Source organism: Oscarella lobularis, chromosome 8 (assembly GCF_947507565.1).
Source record: "Oscarella lobularis chromosome 8, ooOscLobu1.1, whole genome shotgun sequence".
Classification (NCBI taxonomy): Eukaryota; Metazoa; Porifera; class Homoscleromorpha; order Homosclerophorida; family Oscarellidae; genus Oscarella; species Oscarella lobularis.
Window position 1 is genome coordinate 1,922,792 of NC_089182.1, and position 15,154 is coordinate 1,937,945.

The 15,154-nt window shown below is 47.3% G+C and overlaps 4 protein-coding genes across 6 annotated transcripts; 1 reads left to right on the forward strand and 3 right to left on the reverse strand.

The window, feature by feature from the left end:
* Positions 1-54: 54 nt before the first annotated feature.
* LOC136190545 (uncharacterized) lies at positions 55-6,415 on the reverse strand. Of its 3 annotated transcripts, none has more exons than XM_065978743.1 (21): positions 6,268-6,415; positions 6,092-6,212; positions 5,994-6,032; positions 5,775-5,929; positions 5,459-5,710; positions 5,264-5,410; positions 4,994-5,213; positions 4,847-4,932; positions 4,632-4,795; positions 4,408-4,573; positions 4,232-4,342; positions 3,739-4,181; positions 3,575-3,684; positions 3,371-3,519; positions 3,187-3,312; positions 2,625-3,139; positions 2,383-2,571; positions 2,242-2,323; positions 693-2,187; positions 482-631; positions 55-435 (listed from the first exon to the last, which is right to left on the reverse strand). In XM_065978743.1, exons 2-21 carry the CDS (start codon positions 6,165-6,167, stop codon positions 167-169), a joined length of 4,944 nt encoding a protein of 1,647 aa, XP_065834815.1. In that variant the 5' UTR covers positions 6,168-6,212; positions 6,268-6,415; the 3' UTR covers positions 55-166. The 3 variants fall into 3 exon arrangements, with proteins under 3 accessions (XP_065834815.1, XP_065834816.1, XP_065834814.1); XM_065978744.1 differs by having other exon boundaries at positions 2,625-3,127; positions 5,994-6,035; XM_065978742.1 differs by having other exon boundaries at positions 5,994-6,035.
* A 216-nt stretch (positions 6,416-6,631) lies between these two features.
* On the reverse strand, positions 6,632-10,454 carry LOC136190546 (protein Hook homolog 3-like). The gene is made up of 26 exons (XM_065978745.1): positions 10,409-10,454; positions 10,269-10,360; positions 10,149-10,221; positions 10,046-10,096; positions 9,843-9,894; positions 9,696-9,776; positions 9,565-9,632; positions 9,443-9,505; positions 9,309-9,392; positions 9,157-9,251; positions 9,025-9,104; positions 8,896-8,960; positions 8,758-8,841; positions 8,463-8,696; positions 8,347-8,406; positions 8,232-8,295; positions 8,088-8,175; positions 7,964-8,036; positions 7,840-7,910; positions 7,718-7,781; positions 7,447-7,665; positions 7,347-7,385; positions 7,162-7,218; positions 7,040-7,111; positions 6,822-6,970; positions 6,632-6,764 (listed from the first exon to the last, which is right to left on the reverse strand). Exons 1-26 carry the CDS (start codon positions 10,445-10,447, stop codon positions 6,749-6,751), a joined length of 2,133 nt encoding a protein of 710 aa, XP_065834817.1. The 5' UTR covers positions 10,448-10,454; the 3' UTR covers positions 6,632-6,748.
* A 430-nt stretch (positions 10,455-10,884) lies between these two features.
* On the reverse strand, positions 10,885-12,683 carry LOC136190650 (hydroxymethylglutaryl-CoA synthase, cytoplasmic-like). Its single transcript, XM_065978877.1, has 5 exons — positions 12,196-12,683; positions 12,011-12,136; positions 11,644-11,953; positions 11,418-11,588; positions 10,885-11,367 (listed from the first exon to the last, which is right to left on the reverse strand). Exons 1-5 carry the CDS (start codon positions 12,623-12,625, stop codon positions 11,007-11,009), a joined length of 1,398 nt encoding a protein of 465 aa, XP_065834949.1. The 5' UTR covers positions 12,626-12,683; the 3' UTR covers positions 10,885-11,006.
* Positions 12,684-13,581: 898 nt separating this feature from the next.
* On the forward strand, positions 13,582-15,107 carry LOC136190652 (tRNA-dihydrouridine(20a/20b) synthase [NAD(P)+]-like). The gene is made up of 10 exons (XM_065978878.1): positions 13,582-13,690; positions 13,756-13,782; positions 13,839-13,933; positions 13,986-14,061; positions 14,116-14,289; positions 14,345-14,459; positions 14,511-14,604; positions 14,654-14,739; positions 14,795-14,882; positions 14,931-15,107. The coding sequence occupies exons 1-10, from the start codon at positions 13,602-13,604 to the stop codon at positions 15,002-15,004; spliced, it is 918 nt and encodes a 305-aa protein (XP_065834950.1). The 5' UTR covers positions 13,582-13,601; the 3' UTR covers positions 15,005-15,107.
* Positions 15,108-15,154: the final 47 nt, after the last annotated feature.

The following is a 15,154-nucleotide window of genomic DNA, read 5'->3' on the forward strand; positions in this document are numbered from 1 at the left end:
AAGGACAACAATCGTTGCGATGGACGCGCTGGATGTCAAAACAGGATGGAGGAGGAGGGGACAAAGAACATCGTTTCTGCGCGAGACAACTATCTAACATCCGGGATGCTTCCTATAACGTCACTAAACGTCACATAATGTCAGTTCGCGTACACGTGGTACAGTACTAGTAGTGAGAACAGGGGGCATGACAAAAGCAAGTTTCGGGCGGGGTATAAGGGAAAAGAACGATAGGAACGGAATTGCTATACAGCTCCTGCCAACGCGATTCTTCGACGCAGCGAAAGCGGAAAAGAGCCTCCTTACCGCCAAGAGCGTAGCAGTTTCCAGGACAAGATGGAAAATTGTCCACTTTCATGCACAACTTGCTCTTGGTGATTCCCTTGTAAAGATATCCAAATTGAAATTGAGGCTGACACTGGAACAAGTCTGAACCTGCAGAAGAACTAAAAATACAGATAAACGTTGACACCGCGCATACCTTCTTTTGATCGACACTGAATCTGATATTGATCGCATTTGTCGGTTTCGCATTTGCACGACTGCAAGAGTTTGCGAAAACGGCAGTCGACGGTTCGTCCGCCGTCCTCTCTACTATGCTGCCAGTCAGACCATTCGTCATACCAGCAACCTTTTATAGGAGACAAAAATAAAACATTATTAGTCCAAGTTGGGAGATCTTTTATCTTTACCGTGCAAAATGACGTCGCGAGAGAATGCAGCCAGTTCAAGTCCTCTCATGACTCTGCATACGGCCTTCCAAATGCCTCGAGTTTTTTCCGTCTCCACTAGAGCCACGCAGGCTCTATAAAACGGTTCAATATCGATCTCGTCACGAATGGGCTCCGTCACTTCCGACCACATCGCCTCCGTACACGCTTTCTCGCCAGTTTTGCTCCCATTCTCGCGCGACCGAACGGCGCTCCATTCGACGTTATCCACTCCCCACTTACCGACAAAATCGGTAAACGACGCCTGCCACTCGTCTTCTTCACTAGCCCTATTGTTATTATTGCCGCAGAGGCCTCCCATGCGACGATAGTAAAACCCATTGACAGAGACTTCGATTGCGTCGCCGTCGTGGCAATCGAGGTCGTACACGTAGTAGATCTGAAGACCGGTTTTAGTAATTAAACGACTCACGTTCTTCCCTTCCATTGTCCAGCACTCAGCCGTGTGAACGACGTCGTTTCTATAGGGCAGTGTTTGCCAAACGGCATCCACTTGAAAACCGCAATCAGGCAGAATAGAATAATTGCGACAGCTCGTGTACACGTCCACGGACGCCAGACGGCCTCTCTGTCGATTCGCGACCACCGTGAAATTGTCGGAGTGGGCGAGAACAAACGATCCGGTCTTTACCGGCAATTGGTAATGCAGCCCGTCGAACGTCACGACGTCGTTAGCGAAGAGATAACACGTCGGAAAGTCAATAGGATAGAGCATAGGAAGACCGACGTTCCACAGCGACTCGTTCCGATAATTCACACTCCAATCGGACATGAGTTGATTGACCGATGCCGTCGCATTCACGAGATATCGCTCGCCGCTCCAATCCAACTCGCCGAACACGTATATCGTCGATCTCCGTCGCACGTATCCGGTCAACCAGGCCCGATACGACGTAGCGGCAAGAGGCGACGCACGCCACGCGCACTCGCCGTCTCGTCGCTCGTAGGGCGCATAAGATGCATTCACGACGACGTGGGTACGATTGAGCGTGCCGAACGTCGACCAAGCGGATCGAGAGGCGTCGGCAATGACCCACCAGCTCGCGTTCACCGCCGCCCGACTCCATTCAAAAAGACTACGAATAGCGCCTGTTCGCCTCGTCGCCGTCCACGTCAAATCGACGCTCATATATTCCTTCGCGGAGCCCCGTTTTGCCATGGACGCGTCGACGCGAATTTCTCGTTTCGGCACCGCTTCCGCACCTTTGACGGACAGGGTGAAATTGTAGTCGGCGTTTTTTTCTAGAGTTACGAGTACGGCGTTGGGAGCCGTCTCGTACGTTTCGTCGCCGTCGCACGAGTCATTGAAACTATTCGTGGATGCGAGCCACTGCAAGTTCGCAAACGATGGGCCGTTCATGGGGTAGTAGGGAGCCCAGGTACCCGAACTGTTGTATCCTTGCCACTCTAGACACATTTCTGTGCCCAGGTACTCTTTTCCAAAGCAGACGTAGTCCTAAAGATTTGATTGAGAAGTCTATGGGGACGCATGCACGCTGATTGACAGTACCTCGACAAGTTCTAGGTTGCCTAAAACAGGCCATGTCTGTTTACTGACGTTCACAGTTTGGGAACTAAAGGCGATTTCAGTTCTGCATTTCATACATTTTTTTGAGTCACATGTGTAGGAACTTTAGTCTTAGTCTTTTACCTGTACGATGCGACGACAGACGGGAGATTCTTACTGAGAGCTTTCAGCGATACTTTCGGACGGGCTGACATTTCCAGTTCAAAATCAAAATCAAACGCATTGTTGGACGACAAATCTAGAGTCATTTCAATGGAAGAGCTGCCGTAGATTACATCAACGTCCATCGAAGCGGTAAATTCGAGCGTCATTCTGGAGAAAGATTTAGTGAAATAAAAAACGAAAGAAAAAAAACCGTTTTCTACCTTGGTCGGATTGTGACAAAACCGTGAAAATTAGGAACGTTATTCCAAGCGTTCCACACGCGATAGTACCACACTCCCGTCTCGTCGTTTCCATGAAAAACTCGACCTTCGGTCTCGACACTCACGTGGCTCACGAGTCGAGCCGACAATCGAAGTGGCAAGCCGAGAATGGTCGGAGTGCTGACGTCAACTTCCAACGGCATCATCGTCTTATTAAAATTATAGACAGTGTCCCACAGTGTGCCGTCCCACAGGAACTTTCCGACGTTGAACTGGCGAAAGCGCTGCAGCAAATCGAATAGAGTTTCTGCGGTGAAGCCTTCGCCATCGAGTAGAGAACCGGACCACCAGCCTTTGAGAAACATGGACCACAATACGTCGGTTAGATTGTAGAAGGGATATTCGGTCATGTCTCTCGACGTCCAGTGCCACTGGTAAAGTTCGCGGTTCAAAACGGCAATCGAAAAACGAGTAGACGGTGTCTTTTCTTCAAACGATTCGCACTGCAAAGTATACTAAATCAGCTCATACAGTGTACAATGAAAGCAATGTTCTCCTCTACCTGATGATTTTTCCAGTTCAAGCAGACGCATTTGTCCCAGTCACCGCTCTTGTTTGTCGCGAAATATCCCGTGGGACCGAACAGGTGTTCCAGCATCCAAGACGCTTCGTCAGCCGATCCTTTTACCTTAGAAAATTATATCATTTCTGACTGGCTATATATACAAACGGAGAAGTCTTTATACTGTTATCAGAGGTATTTTCTGGCCAAGAAATAGAACGTAGACGTTGGCTATAGCAGTTCGAGGAAGCGTGCTCTCTCCTTCATCAAAAACGACCTTAGTGGTGACAAAGGCTGCGGCAGCATCGACAGGAACAGCGAGTCCAAAATCAGCTATAGAAAAGAGCGCACTATAGCGTCATACAGTTTATCGGTGCGACGATTATACCAAGAGAAACAGACTGAACAGCAAATTTGGAAGAATAGTATCCGACATTAAACTTTCGACCCCAGTACCAAGCTCCGCTAGCTCGAAGGGAATACTGCGCAAAGCGAGCCCTAAGAATAAACTTTAAACAATGCATGCATGGCCCCCTATGGAGAAAGACAAACCATTGCTCGTCTAGCTCCGGATTAGAAGCCCACGCCTGGAGCCAAGACCAGACGTAAGTCGCCACCCTCTGATTGGGCTCCGTTTTCAGCGCTTCCACCAATTCAATGTAATCGAACCACGGAATGGGCCATTCGTCGTTAACCGTTTCCATCAGGACGTCCCAGGCGGCAATGCGAACCTCTGAAGATTTGTCTACGGACCAGATTGAGAGCAAGCGCTGCTGAATCTCGCGCGGAATCCACTCAATCATGCGTTCCAGAGCCGTAATCGCGCTGACGCGAACATCAATAGACAAAGTTGTTTGTTGAGCAATGTCCCACAAATCGTCAAAGGCGCGCGGAGATCCGGAATTTCTGATAGCATCGACGAGACAGACGAGACTTCGTTCCGTGGTTGCCTTGCGATTCCTATCGATTTCGCGCAGAAGATAATCCACCGCATCCTTAGTAAGAAATCAGTTACTCATCAGGAAAAGGAAATACTCTTTCCCACCTCAGACTCTGTTTCTGCGTGTCCTAGGCGATGGACGTGCGATCCTAGAGTAAACCACGCTCCACACTGAAGAGTGTCGTCTTCATAAATTCCAACGCCGACGCTAAGCTCCTATAAACGTGACCAATAATGCAATAACACAAAGAGTGGCGGTGGCATAGGTGACATTAATTTACCTTGATCGTATTCACGATTGTTGGCGAGGTCTGGTTGCAAAAGCTCGTATCTACTAAGAGACTGCGAGCTCTCTTCGAATCGACTTCATTTCCTAGTATTTTGTCTTTGAGAAAGGTGATTGAATCTTCCGTGCAGACGAAGCCCAAGGCGTCAAGATATATTTCCCTATTGAATCAGCTTTTCAGAACCTGCCTTACAGTATATATTCATAGGTCTTTTCAACCTTTTCTTGTACTCGTTTCGGTGAGTAAAGTGTTTCCATAAGTTGATCAGCTGCTTGTGGCACGCCTGCCTAATATCGTACACAGCAGTCTGAAACACTCTGCCGTAGCCAATTGACTCAGGCTGTTCAAAGTTGTCCAGTAGGATTTGAAGACTTCTTTCGATCTGCAGAGAAACGATCAAGACAGATTTCGCGATTGTACTCCACAGACGTACCCGATGCTTCACGTCATTCTGACACTGAACTTTCGGGTCTGATTCAGGAAATTCGTACAGCAGCGATGCACACGCTAATCGGCGACCTTGAGCATAAAAAGCGCCGTTTTTAGTGCGTATTTGTATTGATCGCGTGGGCATTCTCACAGTTTGGTTTCACATTGCTCGACGTTAGCGGTCCTTCCCTCCACGAGTACGCTTGTCGAACAAACGTCACTGGACCGCCGCCGTACTTTGATAGAGGAGTCACGACGTATTGGTCGTCGACGGTGATGTTCTTGAAAACCCAACCAGGAGTGGAAGCCGTCGGATTCCATAGCTGATACCAGCTCGTACTCGAATGACCATAAAAGCTCGATTCCGTCGCCTGAGAACAGTCGTTACGAAATAGAAACGTTTCTTTGTACTTTTGTTTGCCTTGTGGTTAGGATTCAGACGAACAAATGAAGTGATTCTCCGGGGACGCTGTTCGCACTCCCCCATGTGTCTTATTTGACTGACCGTCACTTCGGATTCACGCTGAATCCACTTTGAACTCACTCTGCATCGTCCAGTCACTCCAGTCTAGTAAAAAGAATGCAAAAAAGCAAACGACGTTCCTCGTGCGTTCACCTGCCACGACGATCTTTCTTTGACATTAATTTGCCACGGACTGATAAGACCTCTTTTAAAATTGCGGACCCAAAGAGGCTCTTCGTCGCTCCATCGTACGCAACGAACGTCTCCGTCGTCCCACCAAAACGACGACGACCACTTTGTGAGAAATTTCGCATAGATATCGGTCAGCTGAGTATTTAGTTTGTAATTCGTTTGCGACGTCATGGGCCACGTTCCATTATAGTCAAACGCTCGAACGTTGTCAATCTATTAAACGAAGCGATTGAGACAGCTTCTCGTACGTGTATTTAAAACTTGGCTCGTTTCTTACCGTCATTTCGACCCAACAAGGCGAATGAAACGTGTACGTCAGAGTCATTTTAAATTTGTTTCCGTTGGCACTCGACGTCAATCCCTGCATAGTCGAGACTGCTAGCGACTTGTAGTCGTAGCTTATTGTCGTGCCAGATCGAAATGCCCACCAGTCTGGGAGGGGGGGGGGGAACAAAAACATAAAAGAACGAGTGCTTGACTGGAATGGATAGCATACGGTTTGGGCTGCATTCTTGACTGCACCAATCAGACTCTTCTGCTAATTCACAAAGGCAGATGCAACGTTTAGGAAATGTTAGTCTCACTGCATCCTACCAGCAGTTCCAACTGCCATGCACAGAAGAAGAAAGCAGATAAATTCGCTTCTTTGCTGCCCGATTGCGAAGTTCATCTCTCCGCGGAGACAAAGGGAATGAACACTGTGACCGTAGCAGACCTAATTTATCGCATAGAAGCACGTGAACGGCAGATGATCAACATTAACCACCCACCCCCGGGCATGGGAGTCTCCAGCAACAATAGACAAAAACAGTGCTGCGCGAATAGAGCAAAAGATACGATTCTACGCACAGAACGGATGTTCGTCTCTGTAGATGAAAGCTAAGCGAAACGAATCGAAGTCGCCTGACGTAGCCCTTGAGTCGGCACGCAATCGAAAGGAGAGAGAGACAAAGCGAAAGTACACAAAAAACCAAGGACTCATAATACAAACAACACAGAGAAATCCCCGTCGTCAACGCAGTACCCCGCGTATGATCTTTCTTACCCCACGCAGCAGTAGGTCGAATTCCTTAGATTTCTTTTGTCTCGGCCCCCACCTGCACGTACCCTAGATACATTTCGTCGCAAAGCAAAAACATTCCTAAAGAACCGGGCTTTCCCCCAGTTCCTTTTATATGCATAAAAACGGAACATAAATTTTTCGTAGGGAAATATTGAATTAGAAGAAGAAAATGAAGTCGAGAGCGACGCTTATCCCTGCGAATCGCTGCAACAAGGTCGTCCAGCCAATGCATAGCCAAACAACGACGCGAGATCGTCTTACTTTTGCGCTTTCGAATCCGATGAGACGAGCCGACTGCCGACAGTCACGTTGCGCTTGCTCGCCGCGTGTCGTTGTCTCGCCAAAAACGAGACGCCGCCCGTCGCACTGGCGAGCCTCTCCTCGTTCAATTTTCGATGCAACTGCATACCCTGGAAGCGAGTGAAGTGTAGTACAGTACGCATATATGGAGCGTCCGAAGCGAACGACGCCAATCATACCATGTTATACCACGCGCTTGCTATTAGACGCTCTTCTCTCTCCCTCGCCTCGCGATACTGACGAAATTCTCTCTAAAGAGGACGGTCATATTACACATGTATTATTTAGGAAGTTAGGCTACCTCTAGGCTGGCGTAGATTTTGTCTTTCTCAGCCAATATTTTCTGAACATCTTGATCCTACATACAGTCGCAAGATATTTAGGCGTCCATGCAATATCCCTAAATGATTAAGTGGCCTAAGCGAGCTCTTCATGCGCTAACAGCCCACGCTCCCCCAATGTACAAACAAACCCTCTCTACTGTACCTTTGTCGACGTTTTCCCGTCTTGTAAAGACTCAATAACCTTTTTTAAAAGAAAAGGCGATGGCTGCGATACCGAAGTATAACCGAATCGCTTTTTTTACCGTTCGGGCTTTGTCAAGATATCTTTTGTACTTCTTTTCGAGAGCCGCTTTTTCTTGATCCTTTGCGTGAAGCTCTTTCTTGTACGAATTCAAACTTTCGGCGGCGCTTTTCAATTTTCTCCGCGTCGCCAGCAGTTCCTCCTCTCGACGCGAGAGATTTTCCTTTGTGAGCCTGCTCTGATGCCGCAGTTCGACGAGACTTTTCTGCAGCTCGTCGGGCTAGAGAAATAGAAATATTGTAACAGGAAGAACATGCGACAAATCACCGAACCGTTCCCGTTGGAGCTCCCTTGGCCAACTGACTTTCCAATTCGTACATTTTTTGATTAGACGTTCTGACGAGAAAACAATTCTTATAGAAGGTTCCTTCTTGCCACACTCGCCGGATCTCACCTTAGTTCATTCTCTAATCGCAGTTTGCTTTGGTGAACGTCTTCCAACTGGCTTTCCAGAAGATGCACTTGCTATGAGGGAAAAAAATAGATCATCATTATTTCTTTGTGCGCAACACGTGTACCTGTTCGGAATCCGTTACGGGAAGCTTTTCCTTCAGCAGCGCGTTCTCCCTTTCCAATTTAGCTATTTTCGATCTAGAAGCAACTCAAAAAAAGGGGGCCCCCTGAAGCAAATACTCCACGCACTCGACATCAGGAGGAATCAACTGAGCAGAAAACGACGCGTGCAGCGACGGTTCAGTTGGAGACGCGCTCTCAACAAAGCCAGCATGACCTTGAATATTATACTCAACTTAAAAACGACTCTTGCTTCGAAACCTATTCGCTCACTCGTTCGAGCGAAATCGATTTCGTCTTTCTGGTCTCTGAGCAATTGATTCTCGGTCAGAAGTTGCTGCAAAAAAAAGACGTCTCATCAGAACGCAATTAAAACACGAATTCGAACCTTTCTCTCTTGCTCCGCTTCTTCCCACTCTTTCGTAACTCGCTCCAGGTCAAAAGAAACCTGAGACGTTGCGTAAACAACGCAGAAAGCCAATTGCAAGTGCTCAAGACGCTTACCTTATCATACTTCAGTCTCTCCTCTTGCAATTCCGCTTCCAGCTTCTGCTGCTTCTTCTTGTACAAGTCGACCTGCGTCTTGAACGACGCCGACTTTCGGAGATCGTCTTCCAATTGGAGCGTTTGCGACATGTAGGCGGAGTTCTTCTGCTCGAGCGCCTTCACTTGCTTTCGCAACTCGGTCATCTCCTCGACTTTCTTCTTATACGAATCCAACGTCGATTCGAGATTGTGCTGGAGGAGAAGTTCCGATAGAATTTGGAAGCAAAAACGTCCTGAAATCGATTGATCTCACATATTTCACAATTTCGTGTCTGTACTCGTCAACTTCGTCTTTCCATCGTTGCGCCTTCTCGGCTAAACCGGTCAAATCTTCGTTCTAAAAAGCGAGATGCGTGTGTGAAAAAACTCTAGAAGTCGTCACTAGATTTGCCTTTGTCTGCAATCGGGCGACGTGGCTCTCCAGTTGTTCGATTTTCATTCTGTAGTCATCACGAACTGCCTCAAGGTTTTATTCTTAACAAGGTCACACATTTTTTTCCTTCTTATGCAGTTTTCCTACGCGATTCTAATTCAAATTTCTCCTCTTTTAGCTGCTCCAGCTGTTTATACATTGACTGCTGACGTCTCCCATATTCAGAACTTCATACATAGACAATAATGCTAGGAACTGATAATAAAACGCTTTTCCTACTTTGGATCATCTGGACTGTTCAAAGTGCCGAGTTTCCGACTTAGCTCTTCGTTCTCCTTGACAACGGAGAAATGCTCATCGTGAAGAGATCTCAGCTGGCAGATATATGAAATTATTATTTATTATTATTTAGCGTGGCTGTTTTCTCTCACCTCTTGCCTCAGCTCGTGACAGGACTGAGCCAGTTCCTCCTTTTCTAGCGAAATAGACTGAATTCGCTCCTGAACATCTTTATGCTGAAGTGAGATTCAGTACAACGCTAAAAAATTTGCCTTTTTTCTCTTACGTCTTCCTCCAGTTGCTTGTAGACTTCAGCTGAAACACTTCGTGGTCTCTCTTGAAGCATCAACTAGAAAACCAATCTCTCTTGCAGGTATTTATTTCATCGGAGAGACAAGTAAGAAGTACTTCCTGAATGGCCGACATTACGGCGTGCTGAATTGACTCTTCCAAATTCATGATTCGTTGAATGTATTCTGTCCAGAAGATGACGACAAAAATAGATTCTGTACCCCTTTCGATCAAACAGAGTACGGCACCTTCTTTTTTCTCGCAATGAACTGCACAGCCCAAGACAAGCTGCAACAGACGACCCAGCTGGACTTCATCGCATTTTTCGCCTGGCACGAAAAAAAAAGACGGCACGTGGAGAGGGAAAAACAGGATTTGGAGAAATGTTTACATACCAATAGAAGACAAATCCGGCATGGAAAAATCATCAATATACTGATGCAAAATCTGGCAAGAGAACCAAATAAATCGATAGAAAAGAAACATGGAAGGTCTAGGACAACGGGTCGCCTATACTGCACATGGGGGAAAACGAATTGTTTCTTCTGAGTTAGTACAAACAAAAAACATTCGATAACAATAATTGACATCGACCCACCTGCTCGTAGTACTCTCGTATCGCTTTCAGAATCTTCTTGAGATTGCTCACCTACGATTCGATACAGTCTCGCGCGGATCGTTGCGAAAAAGAGGTCTCCTACTTTGAGTCTCCAATTTCCTTCGACTCCCGGTTTGATTTTCGACTCCCAGTCCGCGTCGAACCAGTTGGGAGCGCTTTAGACGTTAAGTTCGTCACGTGAATCGACGATCGGCGAGCTTACATTTGGGTGAGACATCGCGCGATGGCGATACCGTCGCACAGATCACTCGCCGAGTCTTTAGGAACGTCGTCCAAGTTGGGAAATGTACCGAGCTAACAGTCAAAATCGTTTGCGGACGACGAGATCGAGCGCACACGTACCCACACGACCAAACTCTCACACTTCTCGTCCGTCGCCATGATTGGATTTCTCTGTCACGTGAGCATCGCGTCCTACCCTACCGCGCGCCCTGAGAGAGAGCGGAGAGACATCCGACTTTTGATTCAAAACGCCGGGTGTTTCTCTCACGCTAGCGTCTCTCTCTCGATCTCTCGATGGACGTCAAAAAAGATCAATGCGTACCGGAAAGCGACTGGAACAAGGTCGATTCGTTGAAATCGAAGCCGGAAAGACGACGAACGCGTTACAACATGAATTCGAAGTGGAAAATCTTCGTCGAAATGGAATCAGAATTTTCCTTTCTTCCCGCCGAAGAAACAAAAAGAGAATGCACGAAAAACGACGCCAACGAACAAGCCGAAGCGACGCTTCCGTCTCGTTCTTGCGACGAAGCCGTCGTGCCGCAGAATATGTGGGAAGAAGAAGAATAAAATACTACAGTACACACTTAGACCAGTAGAAAAAGAACTGTTCATTTTTTTTGGTACAACCCACGCGTGGCAAATATAGAATCACGCGGGGGCGGGGCGAGCTTCACTGAGTAATAATAAGTTGAGAGCGAAGCGCCCCCAACTTCGTTTAGTCTTGTCCGTTTTCTAGTCGGCTTGTCCCTCCTGCTTTGCGCTCGTATTGCCTCCTGTGCTTGTCATCGACGCTTGCCAGGTAGTATGCACCTGGATAGAGCAAGTCGATGTCTGCCACTGGTTTGTAAGGCGCCAGATGGTGAGTTTCTTCGCGCAGTTTCATCATTTTGGCGAATTCCGCTGGAGGAACTTTCGTTCGCGATTCGAGCATTTTTGGCAAATGAGACACGCTTGTGGTGAGCTTTGCGACGGCGGCCACGTCTGATGAAACGTTAAAAGAATAGAGCGACGACGCCAGTCCCGATCCGTACGAAAACATAGCTATTCTTTTGCCGACCAGCTGCTCCGGTTTCTTACTAAACAAAAAAAATTCCAGCAAAGCGTCTCAATTGCTTGAAGAGCTTACAGTGCCAGTAAGGAAGCCAAGCTCCCATACAGTGAGGCAGTGTACATATTTCCCACCTGAGTACCGAGCAGAGTGCCAGGACCTACTCTCTCGTCATACATAGGCTTGCTAGCCTTGAGAAAAGCCTTCTCGACGTCTTTATCAAAAACGGTCTCTTCCAGTTTTCGTCCGCTGAGAAAAAAAAACGTAGAGCAAATCATATAGAACAAATGAAAGAGGTGCTTACAGAAACGATTCTAATCCGGCATATTTTCCTGACGACGTGTTCGGACTTGGATCGCGAAGAAAATCATTTAGCATCAACCGGCCATAGGACTTCTGGACGAGCTTAGTAAACGGCGAATGAAAGCAGGCAAAATCAATTTCATCAAGAGTCAACTGCTTCTTGTCTGTGCGACTGCCGAATCGCTGATAGCACTTGTCCATTGCGGTCAAGTAGCACTGAATCGACAGGCGTCCATCCACGACGGGATACTCCGACGACAAATCGGGCTTATAAAAATCGTATGCGTGTTCCATGTGCGTACCCCTCATACCTACATAATCAAAATAATTTACCAATTAATTAAATTATTTACATCTGTCCTCTCCACCTCGTTCCAGAGCCAATGGAGCATTTGGGCCCAATAGCATAGCAACTGCTCCCGCACCGCCAGTGGGCCGCGCATTGCCCGACGCATACACGGCAATATCGGCTGCGACGACCAAAGCGTAACGACCTGCAAAGGACACGGCACTCGTATCTCGGCCACGTGTTTATCCACGTGTGTAACCACACCGTCCCAAGCGGAGCTCTCGATCCACGCCGCAGCGTTAAAAAGCGCCGACGTGCCGCCGTAGCAGGCGTTCGTCGTGTCGATGCCCTCGACGCTCGTGTTGCCGCTCGCGGCGAAGAGCTGCATGAGCACCGATTTGACGCTCTTCGACTTGTCGACGATCGTCTCCGTGCCGACTTCCAAGCGACCGATCTCGTCCGGTCGCGCGACGCCGCGATCGAACATATTCTGCACGACGGTGAGACAGAGCGAGTGTATGTCCTCGCGATCCGTGCAGAAGCCCATGTTCGTCTGGCCGAGACCGATTGTGTATTTGCCGGCGCTGCAGCCGTCGAACGTCTCCAATTCGGTGTGATTGACGCACGTGCGAGGAAAGTAGACCTCGAGGGCGAGTATTCCGACGCGATCGGGCCACTGACGACTCGTCTCCATGTTCGTTCAATGATCCCAGCACGCTATCCTCACCTGATTCTCGCCACACGACGAGGGGCTGGGCTATTGCTATTAGTGTCACGTGTCGTCACACGCTGTAAATTCTTTGGGTAGAATTGTAGGCTATTTTATCGTAAACGTTCTATAAGGAAAGTGTTCTGTTAGTGCAAATTCGTCCGTGTCTAATCTTACGAGTAGAGAATAGTCTAACTGTGTTTGCATCATGTGTATTAGCTGGGACTTGAACTGTACGGCTGTTGACGCCTTCAAGTCGATTATCACGCGCTGTTGCAAAGACGACGTAGACGCTAATAATTTCTTCAAACTGTTTTCAAAATTTTCCGTCGATTTCCATCCGATTGAAATGATAGTACCGTAAGGTTGTAAGGAGAAGTCGCACTCCTTGATAAAGGCTTTCACACTATCAAAATCCTCGCCTCGAGACATAATCCAACTGAACCAGAGCAGGTTGGGAATAAATTTCTTTGTCTTCACTATTGGAAATGTCAACTCCAATGCAGGTATGTCCACGCAATGAATAACTATTCCAATTTTTCTACTCTGACCCAATACCTCGTCAATCCAATTCTCCAATTTGACGTCACTTCCGCGGATGACCGGGTGAGATCTCGACCGATCCAGTGTGACGTCAAAAATGAGAAAATGCACGCTTTCGTCTTTCAGCGCTTTATCGAGGCTCGAAGTCGAGTTTACGTGCAAAAACCGTATCTCATCTGTGCTTTTCAGTCCAAACATTTCGGCGAGAGCCCCGAAATTTCGCCTCTGTTTTTCTCTGTAGTCAAGATCGTCGTAGTAAGATGCAACCAATAGCAGCACAGCAAGAACGAAAAGAAACAAAACGCTTCTCGTGAAGAGCCGCATTCGTCGCGGCGACGAAACGAAATAGACGTGCATCACCGGACTCCAGGGCTCAGGGCGCGCGCTAGGATCGGTCCGCTCAGGGTGTTCGCTCTCTATGACAAGGGATCAGCCGGTAGACTTGCTCGCCTCTCTCTACTCTGAGAACGTCGTGCGTATTTGTGCCCCAATGGTCAGAAAATCCAAGCAAGTCTATCGCTTTTTGTCCCCTTAGACTACATTTTATAATCCTCCTCTGCTCTTCTGTGTAGGCTTCCGCTGAGAAGGCTTGTTAGAAAGTAAACAGACTTTGGCCTCTACAGAAACGCCGGAAAAAAACGGTCATGTATTTTAGATACTCTTGTGATGTCGCCTTCACGCCCATGATCATAGCGGAATCGTTTCTTGCGTCAAAAACTGCAAGAGATTGCGCATTTTCGACGGATTCTGGTCAGATTTGATTTTGTCGTCGGATGATTCCGTGTATCGCGTTTCTTTGCAGACGATCATCCCTTGGTAATCCAATTTGCTGCCAAGACTGCATTTGAGTTGGCCGAATCCGCAGAAATAGTGTCACCGTAATAAGTCTAAAGAGAGAGAGACAGAGAGACAATATTAAATCCATCCTATAGATTTGCTGACGGCATTGATCTAAACTGTGGCTGTCCCCAACCGTGGGCACTCAGGGAAGGCTACGGATGCTACCTAATATCCCAGCCGGACTTAGTGAGAGACATAATCAGGCAGACGCAGAATCGAGTCACGATTCCAGTCAGCATAAAAATTCGAGTACACGATGACTTGAAGTACGTAAAACAGGCACAAAGTGATCCATGAGTCCGCTATGAAATGCGTGTGTAGAGAAACTGTACGGTTAGTGCAAAACGCGGAGCAAGCGGGTTGCTCCTGGATAACTGTACACGGAAGAACAGTCACCCAGAGAAATGAACCTCCCAATTACGATGCTATCCGATTGGTAAAATTACTAGGTAGAGTGCAGAAACTTTTAGTGTCTCCGCGCGTTTAGGTAAGAGAATCTGTTGGGATTCCGGTGGTTGCCAATGGCGACATTAGATCTTTGTCTGACGTGGAGAATGTCGTTTCTCGCACGGGAGTCAACGGTTTGTTTGTCATTTGCTTAATTAGCGTAGTTTTGAGTTTTCTATATAGGGGTTATGGTTGCTCGGGGAATTTTACAAAATCCAGCCATGTTCGCTGGATTTTCTGTTACTCCGAAGGAGTGCATTTCTAATTGGGTAACTGCGTTTAGCTGCTAACGAAATCGATTTGTGATCGTCGTTCGACTGCTAGATTTCTATGTGCCTTTCGGCTCGGGTTCCATTTTTCTACTGCCATCAGCAGCTCATGTCAATGATGGAGAAACTCCATTCGCGAAAACGTAATATGGCATTTTGATGATTTTCGACAAAATTCATGAACTTTGTAGAAAAGCGAGAGTTTAACACTCTAACAAATCTCAAGCAAGTTATCGATTACCTGGAGAGTCACAACGAGATCTAATGAAGTTATTAGGATATAGCTTCTTTACTATCCGGCCCAGACTATCTATCTATCTAGCTAGCTATTTATCTATCTATTTATCTACTTGTTTTGCAAATTAACTATGACGTCAGAAATTAGTGTACTCACCTTGACAACCTTGACGCCAAC